Source organism: Myotis nattereri, assembly GCF_964212035.1.
Source record: "Myotis nattereri genome assembly, chromosome: 18".
Classification (NCBI taxonomy): domain Eukaryota; kingdom Metazoa; phylum Chordata; class Mammalia; order Chiroptera; family Vespertilionidae; genus Myotis; species Myotis nattereri.
The window spans coordinates 15,448,229-15,475,222 of record NC_138093.1 but is presented as its reverse complement, the minus strand read 5'-3'; the positions used below and the strand labels follow the sequence as shown (position 1 = coordinate 15,475,222).

The following is a 26,994-nucleotide window of genomic DNA, read 5'->3' as shown; positions in this document are numbered from 1 at the left end:
GAATCACCAATGAGTACTAAAACTAGTAAGGAGAAATTTGAGGAGTAACAGGATATTTACCTAGTCTCAAAATATACATCCACAAGGTTATTTATTCAATATAAAAGTAAAATAACAACTGCACTGAAGAGAAACCAAATGGATGCCACCTTAATTATGTGTTCAAAGTTAACATTGCTAGTAGTAGGAGAAACAGGTTTCATGTGCCTCCTAATATTATGCACTAAGAGCACACATCCCTTCTAATATCACATATAATCAGGAGAAAAACATCAGACAACTTCATAAAATAACTCCTAAGATAACTGGCATGTATTCTTCAGAAATAAAAATATTGCCCTAATCGGTTTGGCTCAGTGGATAGAGCGTCGGCCTGTGGACTGAAGGGTCCCGGGTTCGATTCCGGTCAGGGGCATGTGCCTTGGTTGCGGGTGCATCCCCAGTGGGGGGTGTGCGGGAGGCAGCTGACCGATGTTTCTCTCCCATCGATGTTTCTAACTCTCTATCCTTCTCCCTTCCTCGCTGTTAAAAAATCAATAAAATATATTTTAAAAAAAATTAAAAAAAAAAAGAAATAAAAATATTAAGAGTATAGAAGACAAAGACTGAGGAACTGTCCCAGGTTAAAGGAGACTAAAGACACATGCCAGCTGAGTGTGACACACTGCCCAAGACCCTCTTTTTTCTGTAAAGATACTGGGATATTCTGTCAAAACCAGAATAAGTTCCATAGGTTAGGTTAACAGTATTATATCAATGTCAACTTTCTGATTTTGACAGCTGTGCTTTGGTTATATATTAAGATATCTTTGGTTTTTAAGAAGTACACATGATTTTTAAATAAAGAGGCATCCTCAGGTTACTGCCACATATTCAGAAAAAAATGAATGAAGAGGAAGAAGAATAAAGCAAATATGATTAATGTTAACATTTTAGGAATTTGGGTGAAGTCATATAGGAATATAATTTTTATCCAAGTCTGAAATTATGTAAAAAAAAAGAAAAAGATGTCTTTAGACAGAATGACTATCTAAGGGAAACAAGTTTTTCAATGGTTTGACCTTTCCCAGCAGTTCCTGGGGCAGATAGGCTTTCCGGGGCTTAAAAAGAGACCCAGTCTGGCTCAAAGTCATCACAATGGCACCTCCATTCTGAAAGAAAGGAGAAAAAGACAATTAGAAAAAGCTAAAACAGATAGAAGATCTAAAAACACTTTGAACAATTGTAAGCAAAGTAATTACACCAATATTTAAATAAAATGGTTCTGAATAAGCTTACTCCAGTTAAATGGAAAGATTAGAAACCAAATATATAGATTTTAAATTGGTACAGTTACGGGAATTAAATGACATAAAAGAACGTTCTGTCCATAAAATTAGAGACTGCAAAGTGCTAGGAATGACATAGTGGAAGATCTTTGAAATGAAAATACATTTCTCTCTGAACTATGTTAGGCATCAGATCACTCACCCAGTCATTTCTCACCATCTTCCTCAGGTTGTGAATAAGTGCCAGTTCCTCTGCGGCGATCTGCACATTGGCCAGTGTGCAGGGGAGGAAGAGGTGGGAGCAGAAAGAGGCCATTACTTGCTTTTGCCTGGATGCTTCCCTGAGACAAATTACTAGTAATTGATAACGACTAAAAAACCTTCAATTACTAAGTAACCATAGTAGAGGCTGAAGATAAGCCTGAGATAAGCTACAGAGCTGTTGGCCCTAAAACTACTGTGCTTCTGGAGTTTAAAAACAGTCCCCAAGGGCGAAAACACCCACTGTCTCCAAATACCAAGATACTTCTGATCTCTTTTTACACCACATAGCCTCATTTTGAAAAGAGAATAGAAAGAAAAAAAATGTACTAGTAGCTTCTGTTGTCATGCTCTTTTCAAATACTGTCCCTTCCCTAGACGGTTTGCTCAGTGGATAGAGCGTCGGCTTGCGGACTGAAAGGTCCCAGGTTCGATTCCAGTCAAGGGCATGCACCTTGTTTGCAGGCACATCCCCAGTAGGGGGTGTGCAGGAGGCAGCTGATCGATGTTTCTCTCTCATCGATGTTTCTGACTCTCCCTCTCCCTTCCTCTCTGTAAAAAAAATCAATAAGATATATTAAAAAAACACAAACTCTCCCTTAGTTTTCAATGGATAGTGGAACTTGGTATCATCCTCTAAAAAAATTGACTTTAGCCCTGATTGGTTTGGCTCAGTGGATAGCGCGTCGGCCTGTGGACCAAAGGGTCCAGGGTTCGATTCCGGTCAAGGAATCAATACATTTTATTGATTTTTTACAGAGAGGAAGGAAGAGGGACAGAGAGTTAGAAACATCGATGAGCGAGAAACATCGATCAGCTGCCTCCTGCACACCCCCCACTGGGGATGTGCCCGCAACCAAGGTACATGCCCTTGACCGGAATCGAACCTGGGACCCTTGAGTCCACAGACCGATGCTCCACCCACTGAGCCAAACCGGTTAGGGCAAATATATTTTTAAAAAAATTGACTTTAGAGAGAAGAGGTGGGAGAGAGAGAAAGAAACATCAATTTGTTGCCTCCTGTACTTGCCCAGACTAGGGCTCGAACCTGGTATGTGCCTGGCTGGGAATCAAACCCACCACCTTTTGGTGTACAGGACGGTGCTCAATCAACTGAGCCAAACTGGCCGGGGCTGTCTCAGCTCCTTTTGATGCGATTTTCACTATACATCTAATTCAAATATTCCGAGGCAAGAAAATATATTGTATGTCTACTATGCCCAGACCATATATAATGTGGCACCAGAAACCAGAGAAACCAGAGCAGAGAAAGTCAGTTTTCCTACTGGACTTTTATCTTCTCTTTTCAGCGTGGTCCTTCCCCAGAGAGCATTGACTCCATCCACTGCCACCAGCAGGTGAAAAATACCCAAAGAACTTTGCCTCTTTAGCTCTTTGAGCACAATCCCAACGGCGTCTGTGGCGTTCCTCACCCGTGTTATACCCTGTAGCAAAAGGGAGAGTGGCTTACAGTCCAGCCTGTCTGTAAGAGGCCTTCTCTGGTATGGCACAGTACACAGTATCTTTTTTTATACCTGTTCAACTACTTCTCCCAGAGAACTGCCTTTCTCAATGCTTTCTCGCTTACTCCAGACATACTTCTCTTGAATTTTTATCTAAAGCCAAACAAAAGGTTGTGTTATTAGGAATCAGTTTAAATCTATTTTTCAAGCCCTATAAGAGGTCTATCTCAGTATGGAAGTGAATGCTATCTAGCCCATTTCTGCCTGGAACTTAAAAACAAACACACACACACGATTCTGACTATAAAGGTCCAGGACAAGACCTTGACACCTACATTTTTAATAGGCTCCTAGATGATTCTAAATATCTAGGTTTTGAAACCTCTGGCCTAGAGATCATATTCAAGAATTACTAGAGTAATGAGTAATTTTACCAATACATTTCTGGTTCCAAAAAAGATTTTATCTGGAGAAAATTATGTAGTTAGAATATGCTTTAGAGAATCTGAGCCTGTGACCTTGAAAAAGTCAGTTAATTAATTTGAACTTCAATTTGCTACCCACAGATGGGAACAGCCTACTGATGGCTCTATGGGAATGAGTTTCAGATTGTGAGCTCACTGTGAGTAAAATGCTATATATGCAGGAAGTAGAAAACGGTATAGTTATCTCAGCCATGATACTAGTTCTCCAGTCTACTGGTACTTGGGGCACAAAGGAGATAAAATCTATTTAAAGAATGGCTAGCACCAAACTTCTGGGAGTCTCATCACCTGATTCAAGAAACGCTCATTTGTAGTTTTGAAATTCTTCAGCCAGACCGAAGCCTCTAAAGGTTGATCAAAGCGCTGCTTATTGTAGGAGGACTGCAGAAGATTCCGGCAGTCTTTCACCCAAAGATGAGCTACAAAAAGGGGGGCGAGGGGCACAGAGAACAAAGTAGGCAGGAATTAACTGTATACAACACAAAATACTCTATTAACTAAGTCATGGGGAATGACTTTAGTGTCCTATATATTTCTTAAAGCCTTGTTTCCAAGATTTATTTTAGATTAAACATTATCATTACACTCAACACACACGGCATACCAAGTGAATTAACGGTCACCTCAGCTTCCTGGTAGTTTCTAAAGATAGTCATAGTATGTGGATGCACATACACAACAAGGAAGGATATGTACAAAGAATGAGAGTTTAAGTTTTAAACTCTAGAATGCTGATTACCAGTACCATGTCAGTTTCTCTGGATATGATGGCCATAATGCCTGTGATGACCTCTAAGGTGGGAGTTTATGCTCTTGGGCATCACATATCAAAGTGAGGACTGCTGGGCCAAAGTAGTTCATTCTTATTATCAAAAGGTTCCAGGAAGCTTTCAGCTGAATTTCTTCTTCTTTTTAAAAAATAGGTTTTTATTGATTTTAGATAGAGAGGAAGAAAGAGGTAAACAGAAACATGGGTGAGAGAGAAACATCAACGGCTGCCTCCTGCAGGCCCCCTGCTGGGTATTGAGTGTGCAACCAGGGCACGTGACCTCCTGGTGCATGAGTCAACCAGTGACCCACACTGGCCGGGCAGCTGAATTTCTTCTTGTTACATTTACTTCACCTTGCACCTTGCTTGTCAGTAATATGAAGAAATTATGAACTAGTTTAGATGATTCTGTACCTGGAGCAAAGGCCTCTCCTGTAGCCATCAGAGAGCCCTGTCCGAAAGTTAAAGCCACAACGCTACCACAGCAACAGGATAACAAACCCGTGCAGTGAAGATAGAAGTTCTTACCATCTGGAATATGCAGTATCAGCCAGTCCTGTTTTGCACAGAAATGAATAATATGGCAAAGACTGAGTGTTTTTCCTGTTCCTTTTTCCCCATCTAAAGCACTTGCTGTTAAAGAAAACATTACCAGAAGGAACACTTCTGCTAACAAAGGGTACACTTGCATTTCTTTTCGCACATTTGAGGGAGGAAAGCACTGGCTTAAGACAGCCCATGTAGGCAGGAAAGGATACACAGAACGTATCGTACAGCTGGATGAGCAAAATTGGTGTTTTTCAGGTAATGCAGAAGCTCTAGGGCTGGTTTCCTTACCATCAGGCAAGCTTCATTGAATGTCTTCATCTAACAAAACGGAAGGAGAAAGGAGAGAGTGGGTGTGGAACTTCTAACCTGTTCTTGGTATGCACACTGAGCCTAATATAGCAACAAATTGTATATTTTTAATTTATGCAGTTAGGAGGGGTTGAGTTGATTCTGATTTTGAAAATATATCCGTATATGATAATTAAGCTAAAAACTGAAACACATGATCTCACACCAACTAACGTAAGAGTCAGCTTTTGATTGTATCTGTTATGAAGTACAGATATTGCATCAGTTAATTGAAATCTACAAATAATACAGACATCACACAACATAGCTACCGGTAGGTATTCCACTTAGGGTTGATGTGAATACTAAAAGCATAGAAAATGCTACTTAATGCTACCTCTAGCATGGCCCAGTGGTTAAGTGTTGACCTATGAAGCAGGAGCTCACCATTTGATTCCCAGTCAGGGCACATGCCCAGGTAGCAGGCTCCATCCCCAGTAGGGGGCGTGCAGGAGGCAGCTGATCAATGATTTTCTCTCATCATTGATGTTTCTTTCTATAGCTCTCCCCATCTCCCTTCCTCTCTGAAATCAATAAAAATATGTTTTTAAAAAGTCAATGGAAAAAAATATCCTCAGTCAGGATTAACAACAACAACAACAACAACAAGGAATAATTTCTGAGGCTGAAAATAATTCAGCAGGAGTTAGCAAAAAGAACCAATCATGTCAACAAAATATGCTTGCAGTTATTCATGATTTTTTTTTTTTTTGCTAATCCTCACCCCAGAATATATTTTCCATTAAATTTTTTTTAGAAGTGGAAGGGAGGGATGGAGAGAGGGCGAGGGAGAGAGAAACATCGATGTGAGACACACATTGATAGGTTGCCTCCCGAACACAACCCAACCAGGGCGGGGATGGAACCTGCAGCCCATGTACATGCCCTTGACTGGAAATCAACCCAAGAAAGACCCTTGGGTGTGAGGGCTGACACTCCAACCACTGAACCACACCAGCCATTGTGATCATGAATTCTTTATTGGCTACAACACCACCCAAGCAACTCTTTGGGTTTAAGTTATGACCACAAATCTAGAATTTTCTGAAAATCTGTGAAATTGAAGAACATGATACATCTAATCCAAACATAATTTCTATATGTCTTAGGAATACATTATAATTTTGTTTTTCTATAGCATATTAACTATTTTCATGATACTTTTCTAAGGAAAATATTAAATCCATTTTTTTAAACAACTATTTAAATATTCAAATTTCCCAAAACCTGTTAGGTAAGGAAAATAGCAGAATATTGTTTATTTGTTTAAGAATATTTTGGGCCCTACCCGGTTTGGCTCAGTGGATAGAGTGTCGGCCTATGGACTGAAGGGTCCCAGGTTCGATTCCGGTCAAGGGCATGTACCTTGGGTGCGGGCACATCCCCAGTTAGGGGGTGTGCAGAAGGCAGCTGATCGATGTTTCTCTCTCATCGATGTTTCTAACTCTCTATCCCTCCCCCTTCCTCTCTGTAAAAAAATCAATAAATTAAAAAAAAAAAAAAAAGAATATTTTGGCCCTAGTCAGTTTGGCTCAGTAGGGCATCGTCTTGCAGACTGAAGGGTCCCAGGTTCAGTTCTGGTCAAGGGCATGTACCTTGGTTGTAGGTTCCTTCCTGGCCTGGGATCTGGTTGGGACTTATGCAGGAGGCAACCAACCAATGTGTTTCTCTAACACTGATATTTCTCTCTGTCTTTCCCTCTCTCTTCCACTTTCTCTAAAAATCAATGGAAAAATATCCTTGTGTGAGCGTTAAAAAAAAAAGAATATTTTGCCTGCCCCCCAAAAGGATTTTAATCAGTTAAACACAGATAAACATTGGCTTAAAGTAATAGCACCATTAACAAAAGATGAATTCATCTATTGTTTTAAGATTCAAGTTTCATTTTTTTATAGTTTTCTATTCATTTCATCACATCACTTTGGTACAAACAGCTTGTGTTCTGGGCTCCCTCCAGTTCCCTCCCCTGTTCTGAGCACCTGCATTGCATATCGAGGAGGCAGGCCATGGGGGAATATGGTCTTCATATCCTGGAGGGGTAAGGTGTAGTGCTGACCCTCATGCTTCTCCTCATGCTTGGCCTATGAAATAAAAATGCAAACAGATATAATGGGCTGTAGACAACGTGACAAAGTCTTTGAAAAGTGGAAAGGGCCTGATAGACAATACTGAGGAAACATTCATCTCTCAGAATTGAAAAGCATATCTTTCATTTCTTATCTTAAATAAAAAATATGCTAGTTGTTGTCCTCAAATCCAGTGTGTATATACAGCTGGGGTTGGCCTGAATGATGAAACCAGTTGCCCAGCAACGTAAACCCTAGATGTGGAGGTAGCAGTGACAATTCTTGCCATCTGGATTCTTCTGTGCTGTGTATAGAGATGATCCAGTCATGTGACAAGATCATCTGCATGCTGCTGTTTCCATAGCAACTCTAGAGGAATTGGCAGATGAAGAGACTATATTCACAGGGAAAGGCACTTTGATGATTTCATTCACTTATTCTATTTCATTTTGTGCTTTTGAAAGTAGGTGAACACTGGAGATATAAATAAAACATACCCTGCTGAGATAGTGTTTTGGGTAATGAATTATTTTTTTTCCTCCCACATGCACAGAAGCATATGTTAAGATGGGGAAACTCAGAGAGTAGGAAAACAAACAAACAAAAGCTATTGGTTTCCTTCATATTTAATCACAGACCTTACAATTAACTTCATTTATGAGAGGCAGCAATAATGCTGGGGAAGGAGAAAAAAAAAATCAACATCTAGTCTAACAGAATCTGAAGCAAAAAATACAACACTGGATACCACTGTAATCCTAGCTTCTGCTGACAAACTTCATTTTAAATGCAGCTCTTCTCAACAAGTCAAGTTGCTTCCTTCTCTAGAACTAGGAAATCCACTTAGAAAAACAGATAGAAAATAGTCCCAGATGGGTTATTACAGGGGTGGGCAAACTTTTTGACTTGAGGGCCACAATGTGTTCTTAAACTGGACTGGAGGGCCGGAACAATAGCATGGATGGAGTGTTTGTGTGAACTAATATAAATTCAAAGTAAACATCATTATATAAAAGGGTACGGTCTTTTTTTTTTTTTTTAGTTTTATTCATTTCAAACGGGCCAGATCCGGTGGGCGGGCCATAGTTTGCCCACTGCTGGGTTATTAAGAAAACTAGGTTCTGTAACTGCTCTGCTGTGATCTTGGACAAGTTAAGTTGACTTCTTTAGAATTTTGCATACCAGTCTATACTATGGTTGACTATCATTTTTAAAATAAAGTTTTATTGGAACATATCCATTTCCATTTGTTTATAACAGAACTAAACAGTTGTGACAGAGACCACTGTGGATCATAAGCTTAAAATTTTACTATCTGGTCCTTTATGGAAAATGTTTGTCAACCCATCATACAGTAAGATCAATAATATCTGTTAAATTTAACTTCTGAGGAATTGACTTAAGTATTTACTATGTGCCTGCTCTATCCCCAGCAAAATCCTTGGCATAAGATGAATTCAATGGCAGGATTAAATGAGAACAAATGTGGACTGACCTGCCTAAGTGTTTTATCTATATACTAGAGTCCTGGTGCACAAAAATTTGTGCACTCAGGGGGAGAGGGGTCCCTCAGCCCAGCCTGTGCCCTCTCACAGTCTGGGACCCCTCAGGGGGATGACCACCTGCTGGCTTAAGCCTGCTCCCTGGGGGATTGGGCCTAAGTTGGCAGTCAGACATCCCTCTGGCAGCCCGGGAGCCCTCGGGGAATGTCCACTTGCCAGTGGGGAGCAGGCCTAAGCTGCAGTCGGACATCCTTAGCGCTGCTGCTGAGGTGGGAGAGGCTCCCACCACCACCGCTGTACTGGCAGCCGTCAGCCTGGCTTGTGGCTGAGCAGAGCTCCCCCCTGTGGGAGCGCACTGACCACCAGGGGGCAGCTCCTGCATTGAGTGTTTGCCCACTGGTGGTCAGTGTGTGTCATAGTGACCAGTCATTCCCAGTCGTTCTGCTGTGTCAGTTTGCATATTACCCTTTTATTATATAGGATAGAGGCCTGGTGCATGGCTGGGGGCCGGCCTGTTTGCCCTGAAGGGTGTCCCGGATCAGGGTGGGGGTCCCGCTGGGGTGCCTGGCCAGCCTGGGTGAGGGGCTGAGGGCTGTTTGCAGGCTTGCGAAACCCCCCAGCAGGGACCCTCATGCCATGAGGGTGTGGCCAGCCTGGGTGAGTGGCTGATGGCTATTTGCAGGCTGGCCACAGCCCCTTCAGTGTGGGCGTCCCCACTGGGGGTGCCTGGCCAGTCTGGGTGAGGGGCTGAAGGTCATTTGCAGGCTGGCCACAGCCACCTCAGGGTGGGGGGGGTCCTGCTGCGGTGCCTGGCCAGTCTGGGTGAGGGGCTGAGGGCCATTTTCGGGCTGGCTAAGCCCCCCAGCGAGGACTCTCACCCCATGAGGGTGTGGCCATCCTGGGTGAGGGGCTGATGGCTATTTGCAGGCTGGCCACGGTCCCCAGCCACCCAAGCTCTCAGTGGAGGCTGGCTGGAAGCAGGTATCTGGGATTTATTTGTTTTCTACAATTGAAACTTTGTTGCCAATAAGCGGAGTCTACAGCCAGCTCAAAGCAGGTGGGAAGCTTGGCTTCCTCCATTGCTGGGGCAACCAAGCTTCCTGCTTGCTCCAGCTCCGTGGCTGCTGGCGGCTATCTTGGTTGGGTTAATTTGCATATAGTTGCTCTGACTGGCTGGTGGGCGTGGCTTAGAGCGTAGCGAAAGTATGGTCAATTTGCATCTTTGTCTTTTATTAGTGTAGATATAAAAGCCTAAGAGACTGCTATAGCTAAACTACTGGTACGACCAGAACGACTGGTCAACCAGTTGCTGTGATGTGCACTGACCACCAGGGGGCAGATATTCAACACAGGAGCTGCCCCCTGGTGGTCAGTGCACTCCCTTAGCCAATCTCCTGAAACCCCTCCCCTCCCTGGTTGCCCCCCCCCCCCATTGGCCTCGATCACCAGCCAGGCTGAGGGACCCTACCCGAGCACAAATTTGTGCACCGGGCCTCTAGTGTTATAATACCAGACAGGGGGATGGGGATGATCTGGGTTCCAGAATGCTGTCTTGGGTGCATTGTCTGACTACATGTACATTTTCTTGATATGTAAAATGACAGCAGCAGAGATTATAAGCACTGAAAAAAATTCATATACATATTAGCAACTCACCGGGTCATTCTCACTGGTGCAGGAAATAGCTCTAGGACTCTCAAATGAAACCTGGTTATCCAGGTGAGCAGCAAGGCTCTGGGGTGCCTGGGTCCCCAGGCGCAAAAAATGTCCAGGGTCCAACTAGAAAAGAAACCATGTTAGTGTTTTGTAATTTTAAAAAATATATATTTTATTGATTTTTTTTACAGAGAGGAAGGGAGAGGGATAGTTAGAAACATCAATGCGAGAGAAACATCGATCAGCTGCCTCCTGCACACCTCCTACTGGGGATGTGCCCACAACCAAGGTACATGCCCTTGACCGGAATTGAACCTGGGACCTTTCAGTCCTTAAGCCGACGCTCTATCCACTGAGCCAAAATGGTTAGGGCTAGTGTTTTGTAATTATAAAGTTTATGCTTGCTACCACACTTAGTTTTTAAGCAATATCTGCAACAGGGAAAAATGCCACTAACATACATTTTATTTTTATGTAAAATGAGGATCCTTGTACTTATTGTAAATCTCTAAGTATAATCACATTACTCTGGCTCTGAATCTATTTCAGCTTATGTTGCTACTAGAGGCCCAGTGCATGAAATTCATGCACTGGAGGGGAGGGGGTGGGTGGGGTGGGGGGGGCCCTCAGCCTGGCCTGTGCCCTCTTGCTGTCCGGGACCCCTCAGACATCCCTTTCACAGTCCAGGACCCTTGCTCCTTACCGTTTGGCTCGCTGCTCCTTAGAGCTGCAATGGAGGCAGGAGAGGCTCCTGCCATCGCTGCTGCACTTGCCAGCCGTGAACCTGGCTTCTGGCTGAGCGGTGCTCCCCTTGTGGGAGCACACTGACCACGAGGGGGCAGCTCCTACATTGAGCGTCTGCCCCTGGGTGGTCAGTACACATCATAGTGACCGGTCGTTCTGATTGTTCCACCATAACGGTCGCTTAGGCTTTTATTATATAGATGGGACTACCTGACAGACAGTGCACCCCCAGATTGCGAGAGGGTGCAGGCCAGGCCGAGAGACCCCACTGGTGCACAAACAGGGCCGGGGAGGGACGCAGGAGGTTGGCCAGCCAGGGAGGGACTGCGGGAGGGCTCCAGGGCACGTCTGGCCCATCTCACTCAGTCCCAATCAGCTGGACCCCAGCAGCAAGCTAACCTACTGGTTGGAGTGTCTGCCCCCTGATGATCAGTACATGTATAGAAAGTGGTTGAGCGGCCTTAGCATATCATTAGCATATTACGCTTTGATTGGTTGAATGGACGACTGAACACTTGGCATATTAGGCTTTTATTATATAGGATACCAGGGCTCTGTCCCAAATGGAAACAAATAATTCCATTAGAGATTGTTCAGGAACATAGTACAGCCATTAACCTGAAGCAGGAAACTTCTTTTAATGCTCTTGCCCACAATGATGAATGGTGGTGGCTAGTACTGTTCAATTCTCAGCTGTCTGTCCAGTAATCGTAATCACTTCAGTAACTAGGGGATTAGTGCAATGTTCCTATTTGGTAGGTATAATTATACCCTCCACAATTTTCTTGCCAGCTGTGTCCTGGAATAAAGAACCTTTTTTTTTTTTTTTAATATATTTTATTGATTTTTAGAGAGAGGAAGGGAGAGGGATAGAGAGTCAGAAATATCAACGAGAGAGAAACATCGATCAGCTGCCTCCAGCACGCCCCCCACTGGGGATGTGCCCGCAACCAAGGTACATGCCCCTGACCGGAATCGAACCTGGGACCCTTCACTCCGCAGGCCGACGCTCTATCCACTGAGCCAAACTGGTTAGGGCAAGAACCTTTTTTGATAAAAGAATGAGGGAGCATCTAGGTAAGTGAAAAGATAATGCTAAATTCAGTGAACTGCACGTGGAAACCTCTGAACTAGGAAGAGATTGGGGGGATGGAGTGCAGAGAGAGGATGATTCAGGAGACAAATCTGGCAAAATGCTAACTGGAGAACCCCCAAACTGAGTTTGAGGATAATAGGCTTATGTAGGAGTGAAAAGATGCCAGTTACAAGGGAAAGATTAGGATATGAAATCAGCAGAAGCAGATATGAAAGATGGCTGCAATAAGGAAGATACCTGATAAATCAACAGGTAACATAAAAACTGCCTGTATTTCTATTTAGTCTTACCAAGCAGCCTCATGAGTGCAGAAAATGTGTTATTTTTGTACCAGCCCTCATAACACTTACATCCACTTAAAGACCTTAAACTCAGTAACAACTTTCTAATTGGTTATCTTTACCTCTAAATCTTTGATTCTTCATCTTTCATAGTGTAAAAGACTTGTCCTCCCAAATAGTAAGTTTAACCTTCTCCTAATAAAAAAATTTCGTTTTGCCCTAGCTGGTTTGGCTCAGTGGATAGTGCATCGACCTGCAGACTGAAGGGTCCCAGGTTCGATTCCGGTCAAGGGGACATGCCCGGGTTTCAGGCTCCATCCCCAGTGGGGTGAGTGCAGGAGGCAGCTAATCAATAGTTCTCTCTCATCACTGATGTTTTTAACTCTCCCTCTTCCTTCCTCTCTGAAATAAATACATATATATATATATAGCTTGGTTTCCTACTAATGCCAAAGTAAGCCCCAAAGTCCTTAGCATGGTAATCAAGGCCATGACTTCAATGGACCTCTCTAGTCTCATTCCTGTATGAACTCCATATTCTAGCCTATGACCATGTTATTCACTTTGATACTTCTATACTGCTCATTCTACTTCAACTTCCCTCTCTCCCTATTGAAATCTTACTCCTCCTTTAAGACTCATCTCAAATGTCACAACCTCTGTGAAGTTTTTCCAGATACTTCCAGTCAAAAGTAATTATTTTCCCTCTCTGCTGATAGCACTTTATCTTGCATGGATTAAAAAAAAATATATATCTGTCTATCTATCTATATTAAATTTTCACCCAAGAATATTGTCCCATTAATTTTTAAAGAGAGTGAAAGGGAGGGGTGCAAAGAAAGAGAGAGAGAGAGAGAGAGAGAGAGAGAGAGAGAGAGAAAACATTGATGTGAGAGACACACATGGACTGGTTGCCTCCTGCACAACCCCCAAGCTGAGGATTGAAACTTCAACTGAGATATGTACCCTTGACCTGGAATCAAACTCGTGACCCTTTGGTCTCCACTGAGAAAAACTGGACAGGGCAATAGGTTCTTTAAAAAATATATATTTTTATTGATTTTTAGAGAGAGGGAGAAAGAGAAACATGGATGTGAGAGTAGAACATCAATTGGCTGCCCCCTGCATGCCCTGACTGGGAATTGAACCAGCAACCAGACCTGTATAAGAGACAACATTCAACCAACTGAGCCACACCGGCCAGTGCTTCCATGGCATTTTTACACTGCCTCGAACTGCATTCGTGGCTTTTGTTAACTGAATACTTGTTAGATGTGAGGCAATACAGAGTTTTAAACACATTTCTGAGCCAAGAATCCTAGAAGATAGGTATAATATTATGTTTTATGATGAGGGAAACCAAGATTCAGGGAAATTAATCCTGTCTAAGGTCAGAGTTGGCAGGTGGTGAAGCCAGAATTCAAATTCAGGTTTGTCTGACTACAAAACCTATTCTTTTTATTATATACTAGAGGCCCGGTGCACAAAAATTTGTGCACTCGGGGGGGAGGGGGGTCCCTCAGCCCGGCCTGTGCCCTCTCGCAGTCTGGGACCCCTCGGGAGATAACGACCTGCTGGCTTAGGCCTGCTCCCGGGTGGCAGAGGGCAGGCCCAATCCCTAGGTGCAGCCCCTGGTTGGGCTCAGAGCAGGGCCGATTGGGGAGTTGAGGCGCTGCCCCGTCATGCACAGAGCAGGGCAGATCGGGAGATTGTGATGCCATCCTCAGTCACGCTCAGGGTAGGGCCAATTGGAGGGTTGGGGCACCATTCCCTGTCACACTCAAGGCAGGGTCGATGGGGAGGTTGGGGCGCCACTCCGTCATGCACAGAGCAGGGCCCATCAGGGGGTTGGGGCACCACCCTCTATCACCCACAGAGCAGGGCCGATCAGGGGGTTGGGGCGCCGCCACTCTCACACTCAGGGCAGGGCTGATGGGGAGGTTATGGCTCTACCCCATCACACACAGAGCAGGACCCGTGGGGGGGGGGGGTTGAGGAGCTCCCCCCTATCAGGCACAGAGCAGGGCTGCTCAGGGGGTTGGGGCCCCGCCCCCTGTCACGCTGATCCCGGTGCCAGGAGGCATATTACCCTTTTACTATATAGGGTAGAGGCCTGGTGCATGGGTGGGGTTGGCTGGTTTGCCCTGAAAGGTGTCCTGGATCAGGGTGGGGGTCCCCACTGGGGTGCCTGGCCAGTCTGGGTGAGAGGCTGAGGGCTGTTTTCAGGCTGGGAGTGACTGAAGTTCCCAACTGCTCCTTTTTTTCTTTTTTGTTTTTATTCTGGGCCAGCTTTATCTTGAGGCTTGGCTCCAGCTCTTAGGCCTCCGGGGCTGAAAGTAGGTTTCTGGCCTTTGCTTACAATGTTGCGAATCTGCTGGCAGAAGTCCAGTGGTATTTGTTACAATGTTTAAGAAACTGCCTGCTCAGAGGCCTGCAGCCACAGGCGGGGAATGTTGGTTTCCTCCTTAATTTCAAGCTGCCTGGCTGCCGGCCGCCATCTTGGCTTACAGTTAATTTGCATATCTCGCTGATTAGCCAATGAAAAGCGTAGCGGTCGTATGCCAATTACCATGTTTCTCTTTTATTAGTGTAGATTATCTTATACACAAGTCTGTCTCCCATTCTAGGACACACACTTGGAAGAGAATGGATCAGATTTTATTCACCTTTGTATTTCCTTCTCTAAGTAACACACCACAAATACTTCATACTGTGCTCTGGAATTAAAGAATCTTTCATTGGAGACATATAGCAGGGAGTATGTAAAGCATCTAGCTAAGTGAAAATAAATTGCACTAATTCAACTCAACTGCATACAGAAACCTCTTAAACCAGCACTTATAGATTTAATATAAAGTAATAGAGTTGCTCCAACTTTGTCTGAGGATTGCAGATTCCAATGTTTATCAAATATCCAAATTCTCTATATTTCCCAGCCTCCTGTGCAAATTTGGGTTATTTTATTAATTCTCATAAATGAGCTCTACATGAATACAATGTGTCTTTTCTAGTCAGTCAGCTTAGCGTGACTATAAATCCTCTTTCTTCCCCTGCCACGGCAACCTATGTGCTGAGGTGGCATCCCAAGATGAGCCTTCATCCCATGTCAAGCCCCTCCTACATGTGCCTGTAAACCACTCTGGAAATACAGCAACAGGAAAAACAAAAGAAAACAAAACACATGCACAGATCTTGATAAGCAACATCATTTGTTGTGTTAAGCCAATGAGAGTTCAGGGTCTGTTGCCTCAGTACAGCAACCTGAATAGTATACCCTACTATTGACAGGACAGTGTCAATTCTACTGGAGAGAAAGTACCGTCTCTAAAAAATAGTGAAGTGGAAAATTTAAGATATTCAAGGACCACAAGGTGGTGCTATTTCTACAAGAATTCTATGACTTTTGTTAACTGCTTTTTGAAGCAAATTAAGAGCTAGCAAAATGGATTCCTTACTTATCACAGCATTCTATATGGCATCATCCAGCTAGTCTCTTGCTTCCAGGGAAAACAACTATAAGTACAATAGCCTTTACACAGTTCCAGAATGAACATCATGCAGTTAAGAATAGCATTCATGAGCCAAATCAAGACAGTTACTCTAAACCAATCTATGTGAAGCACAAAATTTCTTCAGACATCTCTGCATTTTGGACTTGTCTTCCTTGTCTGCTATTAAAGAAGAAATTGTAGCTTTTTAAATGTTGAAACCAGAATCATTCCTCTGTTGATCCTTGCTTTTATTTTCATTTGATATACATAGGTTTATGGTAAACCCCTGGAAAAAAGATGAATTCTACAGGAGGAAGGGCTGCTTTTCTAGGAAGTCTAATCTGCAATAATTAGACAATGAGATGGAAGTGACTAAGCCCTTCTGGCTCAGTTCTCATTTTTCAGGATACAGCTCTGGGAGGATTTCCTCTGGATCCTACTAATCCAGGTTAAGTGCTCCTACTGGGTGCTTTAATAACAGCACCATACTACAACAATCATTTGTTCATGATTCCACTACTGACTTTGAGATCCTAAATTGCATGGACTATAACATGCACTATAGCACAGTGGTTGAGGCCACAGGCTTTGAAGTCAGACAGACATGGTACCTAGTCTGGGCTCTGCAATTTCACAGCCTCTTACTTTGCCTTTCTAATCCTCAATTTCTGCACCTGTGAAACAAAGGTATCATCTAGTTCCTGGGTTATTATGACAACTAAAAAAGTAAAGCATTAGCCCCGTGTCTGGCACATAACGAATGCCCAACAAATAGTAACCATTAGTGAAATGAGTAATCTGAAAATCCTCAGTACTTGCAATATGGGAAGTAATGAAAACTATTTGCTAAATAAATGAAAGAATGAAGTAGAGCAACAGAATGTTTTTTTCATATATGATTTTATCCAACTATCAGATACTTAGGGTCTAAACTGGCAACATATTTTTCTTTTAAGTACTTTATTAAGAAATGATAATCCAACTAGAGAATACGAATAAAAGTTAGAACTGCAATCAATCTTTTAAAAAATGTTACTTCTCCTACGACATGGTAAATTCTCAAACAGAACTATTCTATGGAGACCTTGTTACTTGAAGATTGTTAGGGCAGCTGGGAGTGAAGTGAATGGGAAAGGAAATGGAACTGTAACTGTTCTTTTGAGTGTGAACTTATAAAGTCAGCTGAAGTTCTCTAGAGCATTTAATTCTGGATATAGTAAATCCATATAAAAACAGAAGTCCACCTACAGACAGTTTGTACAAAGCATTGAAGTCAGTTAGGACTCACCTTATGGACCCTGGAGACAAGTCTTGTCACTCCTTTCAGCATTGTCCCCACACTCTTGAAGAAGTGGAAAGGTCGGCCAGAACTGGGAAAAGACATTTGCACAATGGATTAGTATCCTGAATACATAAAGAATGCCTACAATAGATAAGAAATGAGAAGACACAGACAGACATTTCACGGAAAAGTTTATACAGGTGGATAGTAAACCCATGAGAATTCTCATTATAAATCAGAGAAATACAAATTAAAACAACCACAATGAGATCATTCACAACCACCATTTTGGGAAAAATGAAAAGATCAGACAACAGCAAATGTTAAAGAGGCCGTGAAGGAAGCACTAGGAACTTTCATACATTGTCAACGAGAGAGTAAATACAAATATCTTAAAAAACAAATTTGGCATCATCTTGTGAAGTTGAAAATGTACAAGGCTGAAACCCAGGTATTCTATTCTTTGGTATTTATTCTACAAAAACACTTATACATGTACACTGGAAAATATCTATAACAATGGACTTAGTAATAGAATATGAAGCATTATCAAAAATTGTGAAAAGCCCAAATGTCCATTGGTAGAAGAGTGAGTAAACAGAGATATGGTCATACAATGGAAATCCATACAGAAATAAAAAGAGTAAGTTGCAGTGACATGCATTACATGTATGACTCTCAAAAACTAATATTGAGCCCTGGACAATATTAGTCCAGGTTGGAGCATTGTCCTGTATACCAAAAAGGTTGTGGGTTCGATTCCCAGTTGGGTAAAAGTGGGAGGCAACGGATTAATACTTCTCTTTCTCTCCCTTCTTCTCTTTCAATAAAAAACATATCCTGGCCCTAACTGGTTTGGCTCAGTGGATAGAGCGTCAGCCTGTGGACTCAAGGGTCCCAGGTTCGATTCCAGTCAAAGGCATGTACCTTGGTTGCAGGCACATCCCCAGTGGGGAGTGTGCAGGAGGCAGCTGATCGGTGTTTCTCTCTCATCAGTGTTTCTAACTCTCTATCTCTCTCCCTTCCTCTCTGTAAAAAATCAATAAAATATATTTAAAAAAAAATATCCTGAGGTGAGGATTAAAAAACAAAACAAAAAGCTAATATTGAGTAATCCAACTATTATATACAGCAATAGAACATATAAAATTCAAAACAGCTTGCCCTGACCGGTTACTCAGTGGTTAGAGCGTTGGCCCTTGGACTGAAGGGTCTCGCGTTTGGGTTTAATTCCTGGACAAGGGTACATGCCTGGGTTGCAGGTTCAATCCTTGGTCCCAGTCTGGGGGCGTGTAGAAGGCAACCAGTTGATGTGTGTCTCTCTCTCTCTCCATCCTCCCTTCCACTCTCTTTAAAGATCAATGGAAAAAATATCCTTGGGTGAGGATTAAAGAAATCAAACATACAAAGCTTACTTCATCACTTGGGGAATCTATACTAATAAAAGCCTATGTGGTCATCATGTCCTCATGCCATGATGCCCTCACGCTGTAACAATCCATCACCAGGAGGCTGCATGTGCGGTGAGCGCACGTAGGTGGGCGGGGCCGCGTGCACATGGAGCAGCGGAGGCGAGAGCCCCGGCTCTGGCCTACCTCTTTGGGGCACTCGATCGAGGGGCTCCCGCACTGTGAGAAGGCATAGGCCAGGCTGGGGGACGCCCCCCTCGAGTGCACGAATTTTGTGCACTGGGCCTCTAGTATATACATATTTAGTAAAATTGAAAGGAAAAAGCAAGAGAATAAGCACATCATTTGGAATAATGCTTACTCTTAAAGAGAAAGTAAAGAGATAAGACTGGGGCAAGGCAGACAGAGAAATTGGTAATGATCTCTTTCTAATGCTAGATAATGGGTACATGAATATTTGTTTTGGAGAAATATGTACTGCATATTTAATTGGTATAATGGTACCCAAAAGACATGTTAGTTAAATGGGTTGAAATTTCCTTGACCATTGACATCTGTGCATGGTTCTCACTCTTGGTTGCACACCAATGTCTGTCTTACCACCAAAGAGGTTGGCTGGCTGGTCAAGGTTGGCCTCTGCTGGGATGACTGACTCTGCTCTACACTGTCTCTCATTCTCTAGCCGTGTACCCTGGACTTGTCATAGCAGTGGCAGAGGTCCAAGGGACCTGAAATAACTTAAGACCTCTTCAAACCTAGCTCAGAATCAGCATGGTCTTCTGTCACATATTATTGCAGATTCAAAGGATGGGAAGTAGATTTTACCTCTTTATGGGAAGAGCTGCAAAATCACAATTTTTCTGGCATGGAAACCACTGTACTGTTAAAAAATGGAGAAGCTTGAATGTAAACACGGCTATTGGACTTGAGTGACGTTCTTCATCATTATACCATATTTCTTCCTAGGTGGCCCTTATTTGTGCAGCTATTTGTTGATTCTGATCTTAGCTAAGAATAAGTGAATTATTACAATTCATTTTATTAATTTGAACCTTATTTCAGTTTGATATCTTCTATTAAGAAAAATTTTTAAATAAATTCACTATTTTAAACATTTAGTTATAAACTTAACCAGTAAGTTTTATCTTTAAAAATTCCTGCCGAACCGGTTTGGCTCAGTGGATAGAGCCTGCGGACTCAAGGGTCCCGGGTTCGATTCTGGTCAAGGGCATGTACCGTGGTTGTGGGCACGTCCCCACTGGGGGGCGTGCAGGAGGCAGCTGATCAATCTCTCTCATCGATGTTTCTGATTTTCCCTCTCCCTTCTTCTCTGTGGAAAATCAATAAAATATATTAAAAAAAAATTCCTTAAGAAAAAAAAATTTATTGATTGCCTGGGCCTGTGTTCTCAGTGGTTAGAGTATCAGCCCATGCACCAAAGGGTCTTAGGTTTGATTTCAGGTCAAGGGCACATACCTGCGTCCCAGGTTCAGCCCTAGCTCCAGTAAGGGAGAGTGTGGGAGGCAACCAATTGTGTCTCCCCCCACCCCCTCACCTTTCTTCCCTTCCACTCTCTCTAAAAATCAAAAGAAAAAGTATCTTGTGGTGAGGAATAACAAACAAAACAAAAATTTATTTATTGATTTTAGAGAGAAAAAGAGAGGCAGAGACAGAGACATCAATTTGTTTTTCCACTTATTTAAGCATTCATTGCTTGCTTCTTATATGTGTCCTGAGGAGGGATCGAACCGAAAACCTTGGCATATTGAGATGATGCTCTAACCAACTGACCTACACAGCCAAGGCTTTAAAAATTTATTTTAACATCTGAAGTCTTATTTTTAAAGTTTATATTACAGAGCTTTTCCTGTTTATCTAGACTGCATTTAGACAACATCCCAGCAAGGAAGCACCATGAAATGTTTATTTGCATCTATTGCAGGGAGGCGGGGGGGGTGGGGGGGGATCTGAGAGCAGTTTAGCTAAGACCTGCTGCTGGACAGTAATATCATATAGCCCAGGGGTGGGCAAACTTTTTGACTCGAGGGCCACAATGGATTCTTAAACTGGACCGGAGGGCCGGAACAAAAGCATGGATGGAGTGTTTGTGTGAACTAATATAAATTCAAAGTAAACATCATTACATAAAGAGGTACAGTCTTTTTATTTTTTATTTTTATTCATTTCAAACGGGCTGGATCCGGCCCGCGGGCCGTAGTTTGCCCACGGCTGATATAGCCCATCCTATATAATAAAAGCCTAATATGCAAATTGACCGAACGGCAGAATGACTGGTTGCTATGACGTGCACTGACCACCAGAGGGCAGAGCTCAATGCAGGTGCTGCCCCCAGCTTGCAGGCTCCAGGCCAGCCAAGGCGGGTGCCAACGGGGCCCTCCCAATCGCCCCGCTGGTCGTCCCACAGATTGGCCCTGACTGCTGGCCAGGCCAAGGGACCCTACCCATTCACGAATTTCGTGCATTGGGCCTCTAGTATATCATACAGCTTGAGGACTGGTGCCAGAAGCAGCAGAGCAATAGGGAAATACAGATAGACCCTGGAGATATTGTGGGTTTGGTTCCAGATCACTGTAATAAAGTGAGTATTGCAGTTAAGTGAGTTGTAACCTTTTTGCTGGTGGACAGTGTTGCCTTCCATTTGTAAAAAAACACACCTATAAAACGCAACGAAGTGAAGCACAATAAAGTGAAGTGTAATGTATGCCTCTACTGGAAATCTAGGCAGCTTTGAGTGCCTATAACTTTGCTTAAAGAAAACTTTCAGTTAAACCACAACCGCACTTAAAGCACAAATCACAGTCCAAATCAGAGTACTTGGGAGGTTAGTCATGATTTGGCTCCCTTTTCTATATTAGTTTCTTTTTTTTAAAAAAAAAGATTTTTTTATTGTTTTCAGAGAGAAAGGGAGAGGGAGAGACAGAAACATCCTTGATGGGAGAACCATTGATTGGCTGCCTCCTGCACGCCCCCTTCTGGGGATGGAGCCTGCAACCTGAGCATGTGCCCTTGACTAGAATCAAACCCAGAAGCCTTTAGTCCGCAGGCAGACCTCTATCTACTGAGCCAAACCAGCTAGAGCTCTATATTAGTTTCTTATTACTGCTGTAACAAATTACTACAAACTTAGCAACATAAAACAACACAAATTTGCCACTTTCTGTGGTTTAGACGTCCAAAAATCAAAGTGTCTGCAGGCTTGTATTCTTTCTGTAGGCTCTAGTAGAGAATCTGTTGAGGGGTGTGTGTGTGTGTGTGTGCGTGCGCACGCGCTTTTTTTTTAATTTTAATTTTATTTTTTTACTTTTTTAGTTTTTAAAGCTTGCGCTTTCATCTTCAAAAGCTGCAATAGCTGGTCAAGTCTTTGTGATATTGCATAATTTTGACACTTCTATCTCCCTCTTCCAACTTTTCAGAACTTTGTAATTACAGTAAGCCTATCAAGTAATCCGGGATATTCTCCCTACTTAAGGTCAGCTCATTAGCAACCTCAATTCCATCAGCATACTTAATTTACTCTTGTCATGTGATATATTCACAGGTCTCAGGGATTAGGACGTGAACATCTTTGGACAGTGATGGCGAACCTTTTGAGCTCGGCGTGTCAGCATTTTGAAAAACCCTAACTTAATTCTGGTGCCATGTCACATATAGAAATTTTTTTATATTTACAACCATAGTAAAACAAAGATTTTTGATATTATTTTATATATTTAAATGCCATTTAACGAAGAAAAATCAACCAAAAAAATGAGTTCGCGTGTCACCTCTGACATGCGTGTCATAGGTTCGCCATCACTGTCTTTGGAGGAACCATTATTTTGTCTTCCATACCTTCCTTGGTTCACTCATTCAATAAGGCCATTTTTTTTTAAATGTGATACTGTTTTTATTTAACTTCAAAACATTTCAGCATTCTAAACATACAAAAATTAACAAAATATTGCAAATTGTGTTTAGTACAGAATGTTCTTGAACTTTCATTGATGCACTGTCACTGTTGACAATGAAGAGTTGTAGTTTGTTTTAAAACAGTTTAAAACTACCACACAACTAAAAACGATCCATATACTTCTCGTGCCAGCTGACCCCCCTTTTTCCACAGCTAAGAATGGCAGGATGCTATGTCACAATGTACAAAAACAAGACAGCCTAAAGCTAAATGGATGCCCACTGCAGTGTCCACAGGTCCAGCCTCACAGTGCACACCCTGAGCTACAGCCCCTCCAAAAGGCATCTTCCTCACAGCCTCAACGCCAAGCAAAGAGCATCAAGAGCTTGTCTTGGTTATTTGTTCTTTTTACAAACTATAGATATGTGCAGTTGAGAACTCAGGATTTCTAGCCAATAGCCAAATAGGTAACACTATGTTGCAGATTAAAAAAAGAAAGAAAGAAAGAAAGAAAGAAAATGCCAGAAACATCTTTAAATGCCGTCACACCAACAGCAAAGTGCACAGAGCGAGGAGAACACAAGAGCCTTTTCATTTTAAAAATGTTTGGAAATATGTATAACTTTGATACAGTTTCTGGGTGCTCTGGACAGCCATGGCCACTGCATGTAAACCACTGACAATTTCTAGAGCACTTTGAGAGACTACATATGATCATGATCCAATTGTGTAATTAATCCTAATGAGGGCAACAGACACCTCTCAAAGAAGAGCTGTGTCAATTACGGAGCTCCCCTACATAAAGTATTCACAAGGAGACAGATAAAGTTTATTCATCCTCTTCCTTCTCCTCCTCTTCATCTTCTTCCACCCTTTTCTGGGCAACTGTAGCGGACCCTTTATGCCATCAAACTTGCCTTTGGACTTATAGTCGGCGACCCCCTTCTCATACTTCTCCTTCAGTTTTGCAGCCTTATTGTTGTAAGGCCGCTTTTCACTGTCACTTAAGTTATTCCACATCTCGCCCAGCTTCTTTGCCACATCTCCAATAGAAATTCCAGGATTTGTGGATTTGATCTTGGGGCGGAATTCCGAGCAGAAAAGGAAAAATCCAGACAGTGGGCTTCTGGGTCCTTCTTCTTCTTGCCTCCCTTAGCTGGTCCATAATCCTTCATTTCCCGATCACAGTGTACTTTATCTGCCTTTGCCATCTCATCAAATTTAGATTTCTCTTTTGCCGACACGTCTTAGACATTTCTACAAAATTGACTGGAACTTCTGGGTTTTTCTCCTTATGTTCCTCTCTGCATGTCTGCACAAAGAAGGCATAAGCAGACATCTTGCCCCTTGGCTTCTTGGGATCACCTTTAGTCATCCTGACTGTACTGTTCGCTCCTCTGGGCAGCGCTTCCCAGCCTTGCGCTAGCTGCCTCCATGAGAGCCGCCTGAAGGCCATTTTATTTTATATTTTAGTCTCTGGTAACACCTGGGGCATACACAAAAGAACAGAGTACTATAGAATCTGCCTATACTTAGCTGACAATTCATAACTTAGTGCAGTTACTGAAAGCTAAATGAAGGCAGAGACCATAAGTAACTTTCTTTATAAAATGGTAAAATTCTTTTACCAGGAAGGCAATGTGGTATAGTGAAATAATTTAAGTTTTTAAGAGACAGACAAACTAAAGCCTAAAGATAAACTTACTGAACTTCTCGAGCCTCAGGCTTTTAATGGGGATAAGGTGATCTACCTCACATGCTGTTTATTATGAGGATTAAACAGGAACACATGTTCTCCTTTCTGAAGAACATACAAGGTAATGCCAATTCTCTTTCCCTTCTCATGTTTAAAGTATCTAACATTCACGTCAACATTTCCATGACTCACATGCTAGCCATAGTCCCTGCCCTCAAATTAAAAACGTGTCGGTAGGATAAGGCACTTGCATATAAAACACAATTAAAGAAAGATCAATGTGCCCTCGTTGGTTTGGCTCAGTGGATAGAGCGTCTGCCTGTGGACTGAAGGGTCCCAGGTTCAATTCCGGTTAAGGGCACATGCCGGGTTTTGGGCTTGCGTGTAGGAGGCAGCCGATGGAATATTCTCTCTCATTATGGATGTTTCTAGCTCTCTCTTTCTCCCTCCCCCTTCCTCTTCGAAATCAATAAAAAATAATATTAAAAAAAAGAAAGAAAGATCAAGGTAAACTTAAATGGGCTCCATGAAAGAGTTGGAACTTGAGACATACTTAGGAAAAGCAAATATATAGTTAGGTGATTAAAACTGAGTTAAAAAAAAAAAAGCAAGCCATCAAAACCTGATCCATACATTGAAATATGATTAAGGATGAAATTTAGGCGTGTCTACTTGGACTTGACTAGACATTTGAGATTTTCAAACTGTCCCCTAGGTCCCTAGGAGCCCACAGATGTTGAAGAAAAGGGAAACCTACGTAGATCCCTTTCCTCATTGATTCTGCTTTACCCTTTGGGTGAAATGAAGAGGCTGTGGGATTATCTGTGTGCTTTAATAGTCCAGAGTTCTGCATTCAATCATTCAGAGTAAGTGTTGGTACAGAGTTTTGAGAAGCAAGTATTAGGAGCCACAGAAATCTGATAGGCCTAATTTTGCATAGTTTTATCAATGATTTGGAAGAAGGAGACACAACTACCAATTACACCCACAAACCTTATCAACATCAACAGCACTCTGAACGATAACGGAATACTCTGCCCCCTCCCTGTGCCTCGGAGCGAATTCGACTCCGACTCGACCTAAATTGCGTTCTCTAAGATGGAGCGAAGGAAAAGAACTTCCTGAAGGACATGCAAGCCGCGGATGATCGGGCCCAGAACCGAACCAGACATACATGGTTTCTTTATCCCCTAACACAGCGGTTCTCAACTTGTGGGTCGCGAACAACGAAAAGACATCCTGCCTATCAGATATTTATATGACGATTCATAACAGCAGCAACATTACAGTTATGAAGTAGCAACGAAAATAACTTTATGGTTGGGGGTCACCACAACATGAGGAACTGTATTAAAGGGTCGCGGCATTAGGATGGTTGAGAACCGCTGCCCTAACGTGAAGTTGAAAATGTAGCACCCACTCAGGAGGAAGGAATCGTGCACAAAAAGACCGCAGTGTGTGAGATTCGAGAAATCTTAGCGGGGTTTAGAAAGAGAGAAAGACGACCACGGCGCGCGTTTTTCTTTGGGTCCCAAGTCCACAACCGTGAGCCCAGAAACACGTCCCCCAGGAAGGTCGCCGGCCCTGCTCGGCCCCACTTCCTACCTCCTGGGAGCGCGCAGTCCCGCTGCCTCCCCTCGTGGGCAAACCCCCGCGCAGGGTCCCTCCGTCACCGGCGGGCGCGGACCGGTCCTCCCGACGAGGTCAGTCCACAGCGGAGCTCGGCGGGCTGCACACAGCCGGCCCCACCGCGGAGCACCCCGCTCGGCCCCTCCAGCAGGAAACTACTCACCGCGCAGCCGCCGCGGCCTCCAACCGCCGCCCGGCGGAGGGGCGCCCCGCTGCCCCTCACCCACTCGCCGGCGCTCGAAGCGGAGGGGAGAAGCGACCCCGGCCGTCGCGGAGCCGTGGCCAGGGAGTCAGTCGGCACAGGCCACCGTCCGCCACGCGGGTGGGTCCGGTTACAACGGCCAGCTCCGCCCGTGCCCGCCGCCCTCGTCTCCCCGCCCCGCAGCTACCAGAATGGAACAGGCCCGCGGGGGGGATTGTGGGAGACGCACGCGCGAAGGGTGGAGGGAATGTGGGGGGGGGGGCGAGGAGGAGGCGGCGGCGGCCGCGGCGGCTGTTGGTGGCAGTGGGGGCGGGGAAGGGGGGAGGGAAGAAGAGGAGCCCGAGGAGGAGGCGGCTGGGGCTCGCGCCGCTGGAGGTATGCGTGAGGGCCGCGCCAGCGCCGGCTCCACAGGGGCCGCGGGGAGGCCGGGAGCGGGGCGAGGAGGCGCCCTGGAGCGAGCGCGTCCGGGCTGGCGGGCGCGCCGGGCGGCCGAGGGTGGTGGTTGGTGGGAGCCGCGAGCGACGAGCCCAGCTCCACTCCGGCGCTTGTGGGCGGGCGTGCGCGCTGCGCCGCCGGAGTCGGGCGAGGGGGGGGTGGAGAAAGCCAAGAGGGAGGAGTGGGAGGTGGGGGGGTACGAGGCGCCCTTCGCTCCCTCCCTCCCTCCCTCCCGAGGAGCTGCCGCCGCCGCTCTGCCGCCGCCACTCCGCCGCCATTTTGGGTTCGCTTGGCGGAGGGGGAGACGATCCCCGTCTCGGTTGTGGGACCCACCTCCCCTTAGTTTCTCCAGCTTTAGCCCCACGCCTTTCTCTTCTCCTCTCTCCCGTCTCCGCCAGTCCGCTCCCCCGCCGGCCGCCTCTTGACAAGCGAGAGGGATCCGCTGTGGACCC

The 26,994-nt window shown here is 44.1% G+C and overlaps 1 protein-coding gene and 1 pseudogene across 4 annotated transcripts in view; both read right to left on the bottom strand.

Annotated features, from left to right (window-relative positions):
* Window positions 1-26,313, bottom strand: part of DAP3 (death associated protein 3) — a 30,165-nt gene extending 3,852 nt beyond the window's left edge. Inside the window, exons 1-12 of one of the 3 annotated variants that reach the window (XM_081112267.1) lie at window positions 25,882-26,048; window positions 19,496-19,550; window positions 17,268-17,349; window positions 10,368-10,490; window positions 7,123-7,224; window positions 5,005-5,113; window positions 4,775-4,867; window positions 3,766-3,896; window positions 3,065-3,145; window positions 2,816-2,974; window positions 1,471-1,530; window positions 1,062-1,151 (exon numbers count right to left, since the gene is read on the bottom strand). In XM_081112267.1, the coding sequence (XP_080968393.1) occupies window positions 1,062-1,151; window positions 1,471-1,530; window positions 2,816-2,974; window positions 3,065-3,145; window positions 3,766-3,896; window positions 4,775-4,867; window positions 5,005-5,113; window positions 7,123-7,224; window positions 10,368-10,490; window positions 17,268-17,309 (990 nt within the window). In that variant the 5' untranslated portion in view covers window positions 17,310-17,349; window positions 19,496-19,550; window positions 25,882-26,048. Of the gene's footprint in view, window positions 1-1,061; window positions 1,152-1,470; window positions 1,531-2,815; window positions 2,975-3,064; window positions 3,146-3,765; window positions 3,897-4,774; window positions 4,868-5,004; window positions 5,114-7,122; window positions 7,225-10,367; window positions 10,491-17,267; window positions 17,350-19,495; window positions 19,551-25,881 lie in introns of all 3 variants that reach the window. The other 2 variants (XM_081112266.1, XM_081112265.1) reach the window with 2 other exon arrangements.
* Window positions 23,286-23,955, bottom strand: LOC308534007 (high mobility group protein B3-like; annotated as a pseudogene). The gene has a single exon. The product of its transcript is annotated as a high mobility group protein B3-like (transcript).
* Window positions 26,314-26,994: the final 681 nt, after the last annotated feature.